General features: G+C 44.9%; 1 protein-coding gene across 1 annotated transcript in view; it reads right to left on the bottom strand.

Moving 5' to 3' along the window:
* LOC123748383 (uncharacterized) overlaps positions 1 to 12,679 on the bottom strand; it is a 224,964-nt gene that overhangs the window by 25,051 nt on the left and 187,234 nt on the right. The window contains exons 8-10 of the mRNA XM_069323966.1: positions 10,377 to 10,467; positions 9,227 to 9,378; positions 5,906 to 6,020 (exon numbers count right to left, since the gene is read on the bottom strand). Coding sequence (XP_069180067.1) covers positions 5,906 to 6,020; positions 9,227 to 9,378; positions 10,377 to 10,467 — 358 coding nt within the window. The remainder of the gene's footprint in view (positions 1 to 5,905; positions 6,021 to 9,226; positions 9,379 to 10,376; positions 10,468 to 12,679) is intronic.

Below are 12,679 nucleotides of genomic sequence, written 5' to 3'. Positions count from 1 at the left end.
ATTACTTCAAACTATCGTACCCTCCTTATAGCAAGCAAGTGAAAAGCAGCATTTGAAACATACAAATTAACCTTCAGACTTCACAGCAAAACAACGATTGACAACCACCTCATAAATGCACTTCACAATATAAACTAGGAATCTGAACTAAATAATACACATGGTATAAAATAATTAATTAACATCTTCCTCGCCAAAGCACTCTCTACAACACCACACTGTCCTCTTCTCACCAAGCAAGTAACTGTCAAAAGATAAAACAACCTTTGACTCAGAAACAGCATACGTAAGGATAATATATTCCACAAATATGTCCAACACAAGAAACAAAACAAATAAACTATATCTGAAAGGATGCATTAAGGATAATATATTCCACAAATATGTCCAACACAATAAACAAAACAAAACAAATAAGCTATATCTGTAAGGTTAGGTCAAAGATAAAAAATATGAACAAAAATATGTCAAACGTAATAAATTATATTTGAAAGGTTAGGTTAAAGGTCAAAGAATAAGAACAAATTATATCCAACACAATAAATACACCAAGATCAAAAAATGATTAGGTTAAAGGGCGGAGAATAAGAACAATTATATCAAACATAGTAAATTCAACTTATGAGAGACTTGATGAACTTTAAATAAAAAATGTATAAAATACTTAAACTCACATCTCTAACAAATATTACTTGAACTGAAAAATGCCTGTATATAACAAATACTTTGAAAATGCATGACACCTATCTTTAACAAAATCTCATGAAATGCATAAAATACCCCATCTTTAACAAATAATCCTTGATAATGCTTAAATACCCAATCATTTGGAGCGAGTATATTATTGGGATAATCTACTCATATATAGTATCTTAGTGTCTGTGTTTATTTGTCACCATACTTTACGTAACAATAGAACCGTTACATTGGTGACCCAGTGAGTGACAAAGAACACCTAGTCACAAACTAGATCTTCGCCATGGATTTATCTACCAGGTTTCCAGCATACAACGCAGATGAGCCAGAATTTTGGTTCATTCGACCAAATATATATATAGTATCTTAGTGTCTGTGTTTATTTGTCACCATACTTTACGTAACAATAGAACCGTTACATTGGTGACCCAGTGAGTGACAAAGAACACCTAGTCACAAACTAGATCTTCGCCATGGATTTATCTACCAGGTTTCCAGCATACAACGCAGATGAGCCAGAATTTTGGTTCATGCAGATGGAGGCTATTTTCGACCTTCACGAAGTTTCGACGATACCCAGCCACGATGGACTACAACATGGACTCTCACTGGACCTCTACTGTTTGCTGTGATGGAACGCTGCCAACACCCGCGCCACAGCTATGATTTTCATCGCGTCCATCTCTGCATTTTCATCTACTACGGCTTGCTGCTCCACGATCACTACTCACTCATCTGGCAGCTTCATCAGTAACTACATAATGTGGGATCTACAGCCTGCCCTGCCGACTCTCCATCGCTGCCAGGGCACTGCTTGTTCTACAGGGGCGCCCACGAAAGCTGCTCTTTCGTCAGATTCATCTACACGTTCACTGCATTTTGATACTCTGCCGACTCAAGCCCTTTGCGCAGTACAGGACTTACAGCTGGCGTTTCCGACTCTTCGTCGCCTCCAGGACAATTCAGCTCTAGCAGTGATTCCCTCGTTGTCCTAACTACGTGCCTACATTACCTCCTAATGTCCTGGTGCCCGAGCCCATCCGCCCCGGATCTAAATGCTCCACCAGCGACCCAAGGACGCAACAATTATGCACATTCTTCTCTCCTGCTACACCGAGCTTGTCCACACATCTTTTAGTACCAGACTACAATTTCCACAGTCAACAATGTAGTACTCGGCGTGTACAGTCCTAATCAACCCAAGACGCTACAGCTTCGACACAGAGCAGACAGCAGACTACGACCGCATCGAGCCGCCACGCTCTCGCTCCCCGAGTTTAGACACTCACAATTCTCAATCGAGCTGCCACGCTCTCGCTCCCCGAGTTTAGACACTCACAATTCTCAATCGAGCCGCCACGCTCTCCCACATAGAGCTCCACGACTCCGGCCTCACTCAGCTCTCTGCTCTGCTCCAGGCTTCGTCTCAACGTCTGCAACACTGCTAAATCCAGAGACACATCCGCCGACTACGCAGTTCACTTTTCGACCACAGTTACCAGCAGCACCGCCACCTACGACAACGGACGATCCTGTGCGACCTCCCACCCTACAACCCCAGTTACCAGCCGCACCACAACCTGATCCTACGACGACGGACGATCCTGTGCGACCTCCCACCCTACGACCCCAGTTAGATGACATCAGCGAAGAGGAGGAAGTTAACTTTGATGGTTATGTAACGCGAGCAGGGCGTACAATTCACCGACCAGCTAAGTTCCTTGATCAAGTATTTTTCCTTTCATCCCCTGGGAGGGGGAGTTCTGTAGCGAGTAGATTATCCCAATAATATACTCGCTCCAAATATAGTGTTAATGTTCCTGTCAACCTTTGGAGATGAATGAGGTGAGGCGTTGCCCGGGCAACACGGTGAGATGCCCGAGCAATATAAGCAGCGGTGTAGCGAACATTAACTAGTCTACTTTCAAGTGTGGTTTAGAGCAGACACTTGCGAGATACTGTACCGACGCTCAGTGCGCTCAACTCACACCAAAGTATCACCGGTGTACTTCTGTATATTCGACCAAATATATATATAGTATCTTAGTGTCTGTGTTTATTTGTCACCATACTTTACGTAACAATAGAACCGTTACACATTAATAAAGACAGCCTTGAAATCACCAAACATCCATCTTTAACAAAATCATTTGAAAGACTTAAACACCCTATCTTTAACAGACACACCTTTGAAATGTTTAATCACCCTGTCTTTAACACATATCCCTTGAAATGACAAAAGACCCCGTCTTTTACACACGCCTCTTGAGAACGAACCAACAACTATATATGTAACAAAAAATCCTATGAAATAAAGCAAATGTATTTGAAACACAGATTGATGAACATGAATGTTCTCAAGAAAAACATATATATATATATAATAAGATGTTTAATATATTAATAATATATGTAAAGACTAGATGTGGTAAAAATAGACATTCCTATAAATTATATGGAAAGTATGAGGATATATAAATAAGTAAAGGTTAGGTGGGGTGTGATAGGTTATTTTTATATGGGGTAGGTTAAGGTTATGGGTTATGTAAGGGAGGAATGCTTAAACAACACCTACTAAGAATAACAGTAATAAGAACGAGCTAAGATAAGACAAATTAGTTGGATATGGGTTTTTATATAATGTTCTGAAAATAGTATATGTGTAAGAGTGACAAACTGTTTGTGAGAGTTGTGCTAGTCTAAGAGTGCATATGGTTTGTGTCAGTATATAAATGTATTTACTTGTTTTGACTAAGTTTATGAATTTTGAGCAAGTCTGAGAATGTGAGTAAGTTAATGAACAGAGAGTATGTGTGCATGTGCCAGTCTGTGTTTGTTTGTGTAAGTGAGTGAACTGAGTATTTGTTTAAGTTTTGTATAAGTGTGCAAGTTTTTATGAGTTTGCGAGTGTAATTGTATGTTTAAATGAGTGTTTTCAGGGTAAATAAATGAAGAATTGATGTTTCAGAGAGAATAAGATGATGCTTTAAATAAGTTATGTTAGGTGAGGTATGTAAGTCAGATAATTTGGTAAGTTGTGTAAGTTAGGATATGTCAGGACAGATAAGTTATGTTAGGTGAGTTATGTTAAGCAATTTACATCAGGTAAGTTTGGCTAGGTAAGGGGGGGGGGTTAGCTATGTTGTGTAAGTTATGTTATGTTTGGTTCATGATAAGGTAAGGTACGTTAGGTAAGTTAGGTTATGTAAGTTATATTAGGTAGGAGAAGTTAGGTAAGTTATGATAGTACGTTAGATCAGGTCAGGATAGGTAAGTTACGTGAGGTAAGTTAGGTTATTTAAGTAACAATAGGATAGGCTAGTACAAATAAATCAGGATAGGTAAGTTACATTATTAAGTTAAGTAAGTTAGACCAAGTTAGGATTGGTAAGTTATGACAGGTAGGATAGGTTGTGTAATTTCTATCAGGTAGGTGAGGATATGCAACTAAATAATTTGAAAAACCTAAATAATTTGTAACTAAATAATTCGTAAGTAAATAATTTGAAAACTAAGTATATTGAAACAAAATATTTTGTATTTATCAATAATAAATATATTGCAATAAATAACTTTTAAATGACTAAATAAATTTGTAAGTAGCTGAAATAAATAATTTGTAGCAAATAACTTTTAAATGTCTAAATAAATTTGTAAATAACTAAATAAATGACTAAGTAAATGACTAAATAAATACTTTGTAGTAACATATGGTTTGAATGTGATGAACACAGTGAACATGTAAGAGAATGTGATGAACACAGTGAACATGTAAGAGAATGTGATGAACACAGTGAACATGTAAGAGAATGTGATGAAAACAGTGAACATGTAAGAGAATGTGATCCCCCACGCCCTCTGCCACACACCTTCTGCCACACACGCCCTCTGCTACCCACCCTCTGCCACACAGCCTCTGCCACACACTCTCTGCCACACACCCTCTGCCACACACCCTCTGCCTCACACACCCTCTGCCACACACCCTCTGCCACACACCCTCTGTCACACACCCTCTGCCACACCCTCTGCCACACACCCTCTGCCACACACCCTCTGCCTCACACACCCTCTGCCACACACCCTCTGCCACACACTCTCTGCCACACACCCTCTGCCACACACCCTCTGCCACACACCCTCTACCACACACTCTCTGCCACACACTCTCTGCCACACACCCTCTGCCACACACCCTCTGCCACACACTCTCTGCCACACACTCTTTGCCACACACACTCTGCCACACACCCTCTGCCACACACCCTCTGCCACACACTCTCTGCCACACTCTGCTACACACCCTCTGCCACACACCCTCTGCCACACACCCTCTGCCACACACCCTCTGCCTCACACACCCTCTGCCACACACCCTCTGCCACACACCCTCTGCCACACACCCTCTGCCACACACCCTCTGCCTCACACACCCTCTGCCACACACCCTCTGCCACACACCCTCTGCCACACACCCTCTGCCTCACACACCCTCTGCCACACACCCTCTGCCACACACTCTCTGCCACACACCCTCTGCCACACACCCTCTGCCACACACCCTCTGCCACACACTCTCTGCCACACACTCTCTGCCTCACACACCCTCTGCCACACACCCTCTGCCACACACTCTCTGCCACACACCCTCTGCCACACACCCTCTGCCACACACCCTCTGCCACACACTCTCTGCCACACACTCTCTGCCACACACCCTCTGCCACACACCCTCTGTCACACACTCTCTGCCACACACTCTCTGCCACACACCCTCTGCCACACACCCTCTGCCACACACCCTCTGCCACACACCCTCTGCCACACACTCTCTGCCACACACCCTCTGCCACACACCCTCTGCCACACACTCTCTGCCACACACTCTCTGCCACACACCCTCTGCCACACACCCTCTGCCACACACCCTCTGCCACACACTCTCTGCCACACACTCTCTGCCACACACCCTCTGCCACACACCCTCTGCCACACACCCTCTGCCACACACTCTCTGCCACACACCCTCTGCCACACACCCTCTGCCACACACCCTCTGCCACACACTCTCTGCCACACACCCTCTGCCTCACACACCCTCTGCCACACACACCCTCTGCCACACACCCTCTGCCACACACCCTCTGCCACACACCCTCTGCCACACACCTCCCCCACACACCCTCGCCTGCCAGCCGGCGGGACTGACCGTGTTAAAGCAGCCTTGGGTCCTCCAAGCGTCCAGAACCACCTGAATGTAGTCGACATTAAGGAACCTGTAGTGGAGCTCCGCCATCTCCTGCAGTGCTGTTGGACAGCTTGATCTGTGGGAGTGGGAGCCAATGTTAGTGTGTTATGTGATGAGCAGGTAGGTCAGTGTGTGTTATGTGATGAGCAGGTAGGTCAGTGTGTGTTATGTGATGAGCAGGTAAGTCAGTGTGTGTTATGTGATGAGCAGGTAGGTCAGTGTGTGTTATGAGATGAGCAGGTAAGTCAGTGTGTGTTATGTGATGACCAGGTAGGTCAGTGTGTGTTATGAGATGAGCAGGTAAGTCAGTGTGTGTTATGTGAAGAGCAGGTAGGTCAGTGTGTGTTAGGAGATGAGCAGGTAAGTCAGTGTGTGTTATGTGATAAGCAGGTAGGTCAGTGTGTGTTATGTGATGACCAGGTAGGTCAGTGTGTGTTATGTGATGACCAGGTAGGTCAGTGTGTGTTATGTGATGAGCAGGTAGGTCAGTGTGTGTTATGGGATGAGCAGGTAGGTCAGTGTTTTGTGTGATGAGCAGGTAGGTCAGTGTGTGATGTGATGAGCAGGTAGGTCAGTGTGTGTTATGTGATGACCAGATAGGTCAGTGTTTTGTGTGATGAGCAGGTAGGTCAGTGTGTGTTATGAGATGAGCAGGTAGGTCAGTGTGTGTTATGTGATGAGCAGGTAGGTCAGTGTGTGTTATGTGATGAGCAGGTAGGTCAGTGTGTGTTATGTGATGAGCAGGTAGGTCAGTGTGTTATGTGATGAGCAGGTAGGTCAGTGTGTGTTATGTGATGACCAGGTAGGTCAGTGTGTGTTATGTGGTGAGCAGGTAGGTCAGTGTGTGTTATGTGATGAGCAGGTAGGTCAGTGTGTGTTATGTGATGAGCAGGTAGGTCAGTGTGTGTTATGTGGTGAGCAGGTAGGTCAGTGTGTGTTATGTGATGAGCAGGTAGGTCAGTGTGTGTTATGTGATGACCAGGTAGGTCAGTGTGTGTTATGTGGTGAGCAGGTAGGTCAGTGTGTGTTATGTGATGAGCAGGTAAGTCAGTGTGTGTTATGTGATGAGCAGGTAGGTCAGTGTGTTATGTGATGAGCAGGTAGGTCAGTGTGTGATGTGATGAGCAGGTAGGTCGGTGTGTTATGTGATGAGCAGGTAGGTCGGTGTGTTATGTGATGACCAGGTAGGTCAGTGTGTGTTATGTGATGAGCAGGTAGGTCAGTGTGTGTTATGTGATGAGCAGGTAGGGTTAGTGTGTTATGTGATGAGCAGGTAGGGTTAGTGTGTTATGTGATGAGCAGGTAGGTCAGTGTGTGATGTGATGAGCAGGTAGGTCAGTGTGTGTTATGTGATGAGCAGGTAGGTCAGTGTGTGTTATGTGATGAGCAGGTAGGGTTAGTGTGTTATGTGATGAGCAGGTAGGGTTAGTGTGTTATGTGGTGAGCAGGTAGGTGAGTGTGTGTTATGTGATGAGCAGGTAGGTCAGTGTGTGTTATGTGATGAGCAGGTAGGGTTAGTGTGTTATGTGATGAGCAGGTAGGGTTAGTGTGTTATGTGGTGAGCAGGTAGGTGAGTGTGTGTTATGTGATGAGCAGGTAGGTCAGTGTGTGTTATGTGATGAGCAGGTAGGGCAGTGTGTTATGTGATGAGCAGGTAGGTCAGTGTGTTATGTGATGAGAAGGTAGGTCAGTGTGTGTGTTATGTGATGAACAGGTAGGTCAGTGTGTGTGTTATGTGATGAGCAGGTAGGTCAGTGTGTGTTATGTGATGAGCAGGTAGGTCAGTGTGTGTTATGTGATGACCAGGTAGGTCAGTGTGTGTGTTATGTGATGAGCAGGTAGGGTTAGTGTGTGTTATGTGATGAGCAGGTAGGGTTAGTGTGTTATGTGATGAGCAGGTAGGGTTAGTGTGTTAAGTGATGAGCAGGTAGGTCAGTGTGTGTTATGTGGTGAGCAGGTAGGTCAGTGTGTGTCATGTGATGAGCAGGTAGGGTTAGTGTGTTATGTGGTGAGCAGGTAGGTCAGTGTGTGTTATGTGGTGAGCAGGTAGGTCAGTGTGTGTTATGTGATGAGCAGGTAGGTCAGTGTGTGTTATGTGATGAGCAGGTAGGTCAGTGTGTTATGTGATGAGCAGGTAGGTCAGTGTGTGATGTGATGAGCAGGTAGGTCGGTGTGTTATGTGATGAGCAGGTAGGTCGGTGTGTTATGTGATGACCAGGTAGGTCAGTGTGTGTTATGTGATGAGCAGGTAGGTCAGTGTGTGTTATGTGATGAGCAGGTAGGGTTAGTGTGTTATGTGATGAGCAGGTAGGGTTAGTGTGTTATGTGGTGAGCAGGTAGGTGAGTGTGTGTTATGTGATGAGCAGGTAGGTCAGTGTGTGTTATGTGATGAGCAGGTAGGGCAGTGTGTTATGTGATGAGCAGGTAGGTCATTGTGTTATGTGATGAGAAGGTAGGTCAGTGTGTGTGTTATGTGATGAGCAGGTAGGTCAGTGTGTCTTATGTGATGAGCAGGAAGGTCAGTGTGTGTGTTATGTGATGAACAGGTAGGTCAGTGTGTGTGTTATGTGATGAGCAGGTAGGTCAGTGTGTGTTATGTGATGAGCAGGTAGGTCAGTGTGTGTTATGTGATGACCAGGTAGGTCAGTGTGTGTGTTGTGATGAGCAGGTAGGGTTAGTGTGTGTTATGTGATGAGCAGGTAGGGTTAGTGTGTTATGTGATGAGCAGGTAGGGTTAGTGTGTTATGTGATGAGCAGGTAGGTCAGTGTGTGTTATGTGGTGAGCAGGTAGGTCAGTGTGTGTCATGTGATGAGCAGGTAGGGTTAGTGTGTTATGTGGTGAGCAGGTAGGTCAGTGTGTGTTATGTGATGAGCAGGTAGGTCAGTGTGTGTGTTATGTGATGAGCAGGTAGGTCATCACCATGACTGACCTGGGGACACGTTAAGTGCAGCAGTAGTTACTGGTCATCACCAGGACTGACCTGGGGACATGTTTAGTGCAGCAGTAGTTACTGGTCATCACCAGGACTGACCTGGGGACATGTTTAGTGCAGCAGTAGTTACTGGTCATCACCATGACTGACCTGGGGACATGTTTAGTGCAGCAGTAGTTACTGGTCATCACCATGACTGACCTGGGGACATGTTTAGTGCAGCAGTAGTTACTGGTCATCACCAGGACTGACCTGGGGACATGTTTAGTGCAGCAGTAGTTACTGGTCATCACCATGACTGACCTGGGGACACGTTTAGTGCAGCTGTAGTTACTGGTCATCAACTAACCTGGGTGGGTTGTTCGCGCAAGTCTCACCACCCATGGAGAGGTACAGTGTTTCATTCTTCAGGTATGGGTACTCCATCGCCTTGTTAACGTACGTGCCGAAATCCGTGTCTGAGGCGAGGAAGCAGTCGTTATGTTGGCCGATCCTCGCTACCTGCCCCCCACAACGGTACAATGATCAGTTCTTCATGCACTCTTACTCATCGTATAATATATTATATATTTATATAATAACAAGTAACAATTTTGTTGTATGATAAAATTTCTGAAGTTCTGCCTGTCAATGTGTGAGATAGTTGTAGTTGTCTGACCTAGTGATTGTTGTCTGAACTAGTGATTGTTGTCTGAACTAGTGATTGTTGTCTGAACTAGTGTTTATTGTCTGAACTAGTGATTGATGTCTGCACTAGCGAATGTTGTCTGCAATCGTGATTGTTAGCTGCACTAGTGATTGTTTTCTGCACTAGAGATTGTTGTCTGCACTAGTGATGGTGTGGTTGTCTGCACTAGTGATTGTGTGGTTGTCTACACTAGTGATTGTGTGGTTTTCTACACTAGTGATGGATGCTGATGTCTGGATTCTATTGGATGACTGTTAGGTGTGTTCTACAAGCAGGACGAGTGGGTGACTATTAGGGGTGTTCTACAAGCAAGACGAGTGGGTGACTATTAGGGGTGTTCTACAGGCAGGACGAGTGGGTGACTATTAGGGGTGTTCTACACGCAGGACGAGTGGGTGACTATTAGGGGTGTTCTACAGGCAGGACGAGTGGGTGACTGTTAGGTGTGTTCTACAAGCAGGACGAGTGGGTGACTATTAGGGGTGTTCTACAAGCAGGACGAGTGGGTGACTGTTAGGTGTGTTCTACAAGCAGGACGAGTGGGTGACTATTAGGGGTGTTCTACACGCAGGACGAGTGGGTGACTATTAGGTGTGTTCTACAAGCAGGACGAGTGGGTGACTATTAGGTGTGTTCTTCAAGCAAGACGAGTGGGTGACAATTAGGTGTGTACTTCAAGCAGGACGAGTGGGTGACTATTAGGTGTGTTCTACAAGCAGGACGAGTGGGTGACTATTAGGTGTGTTCTACACGCAGGACGAGTGGGTGACTATTAGGGGTGTTCTACAAGCAGGACGAGTGGGTGACTGACTGGAGTGTTGGTGAAAGCTTCACTCGAGGTGATGGGTGAGGTTCGCCCGAGAATCTTCTGCTTGTAGTATGGAGTCCGCAGTTGGATTTGCCTGCAAGAAGATATGGAAATAATATTTGAAGGTTTTTCTATAATATTTAATGTAAAACAGTTTACGTTAATAATTTTTTTAAATAATAAAAAGCTCATAGAATGAAAAAATAATTTGAGATTTAAAAATTAAATTTTAAAAGCATTTTACTAATTAACCAAACTAGTGTGACACTCTTGTCCCCCAACAGCATCCACAACACCATAACAATGGATAAATCTTGTTCAAAGACTTGATAACTCTACAGATAAACACAGTCGGATGGTAGACTTCACTGAACCCGACGTATCCCTGGTAAGTATAAGTAATTATCAAAGACAGTCCCAAGCCGTGAGGAAGAAGATATACCACCGCTCTCTTACGTAGCAACAGACAAACGTTAAAAGAAACATATCCAGAATTCTGAGTCCAAATCTTAAGCGGGACAGAAATGTTTGTGCGCGTTTCGTATCACCTAATGCATCTGTTCACCATGAAATAAATTGGTACACAGAAGTTTTACCATACCTGCTACACAATTACCATACCTGCTACACCTCTATCTGTGTATATATCTCCATTAACATACCTGCTACACCTCTATCTGGGTATATTTCTCCATTACCATACCTGCTACACCTCTACATTTGTATATATCTCCATTACCATACCTGCTACACCTCTACCTGTATATATATCTCCATTAACATACCTGCTACACCTCTACCTGGGTATATATCTCCATTACCATACCTGCTACACCGCTATCTGTGTATATATCTCCATTACCATACCTGCTACATCTCTACCTGGGTATATATCTCCATTACCATACCTGCTACACCTCTACCTGGGTATATATCTCCATTACCATACCTGCTACACCTCTACCTGGGTATATATCTCCATTACCATACCTGCTACATCTCTACCTGGGTATATATCTCCATTACCATACTTGCTACACCTCTACCTGTATATATATCTCCATTAACATACCTGCTACATCTCTACCTGGGTATATATCTCCATTACCATACCTGCTACATCTCTACCTGTGTATATATCTCCATTACCATACCTGCTACACCTCTACCTGTATACATATCTCCATTAACGTCTCTCTCTCTCTTAGAGGTTATGGATCTCTTGAAGCTCTTCTGCTTCCGGACAGTAACCGAGGACGCAGCAGGCGTTTCCCCTCTAGATTAATTTGACAGTTGAGAGGCGAGCCGAAAGAGCAGAGCTCATCCCCCGCAAGCACAATTAGGTGAATACATAAACACACACACACACACACACACACACACACACACACACACACACACACACACACACACACACACACACACACACACACACACACACAGAGTGGTTGACAAATAGAATGCATTAGGGAGTGATGTGGTGGAGGCTGACTCCATACACAGTTTCAAGTGTAGATATGATAGAGCCCAATAGGCTCAGCAACCTGTACACCTGTTGATTGATGGTTGAGAGGCGGGACCAAAGAGCTAAAGCTGGTTCGGTATAAGTTCCCCACTTATACCTGGGACAACAGTCCCAGGTATAAGTGGGGAACCCACAACCAGCATCCCAGCAACACCAGAAGGGAGATCAACACCACCACTCCCCTCTGCATAGAAATCCTCCCTTCCCCCACCCAAATGCTCATCCAACCCTCACTCCCCCCACCCCATTCTGACCCTATAACCCCTCCCCCATTCCCAATATGTCACCCCTCCTGCCTTCCCCCCACCCCTGTTCCCCTCTCCCCCATCATCCAATACCCTCCCTATCCCTCCTCCCCTTCACCCCGTATCCTCCATGTCCCCCCCTATCTACTTAACCCACACCCTACCTGTCCCCCCTTTCCTTTCACCCCCACCCCCACCCCAAAATCCTCTGAGACCCTGCAAACCACTTCACAGATCTTCTCACCCAGGGATCAGCTTTTCCCACCGGCAGAATGCTCGCCAAGAAGGGGACTAGAAAATGAACAGAAGAAAGTGAGCTTCAAGGCAATGTACACTAACATAGATGGGATTACAAATTAAACAAGTGAACTCGGAGAATGGGCACCTAGAAGAAAACCCAGACATAATAGCACTTACAAAAACCAAGTTAACGAAAACCATAACAAACGCATATACAGATTGCTCAAAACAGGGGAGAGGGGATTACCCATCGCCATGCCAAATGTTTGTTTATAAAATGAATCATTAAAGCTGAA

Source organism: Procambarus clarkii, chromosome 2, assembly GCF_040958095.1.
Source record: "Procambarus clarkii isolate CNS0578487 chromosome 2, FALCON_Pclarkii_2.0, whole genome shotgun sequence".
NCBI classification, from domain to species: domain Eukaryota; kingdom Metazoa; phylum Arthropoda; class Malacostraca; order Decapoda; family Cambaridae; genus Procambarus; species Procambarus clarkii.
The sequence above is the reverse complement of the archived record's forward strand: the minus strand, read 5'-3'. Positions and strand labels throughout refer to the sequence as shown.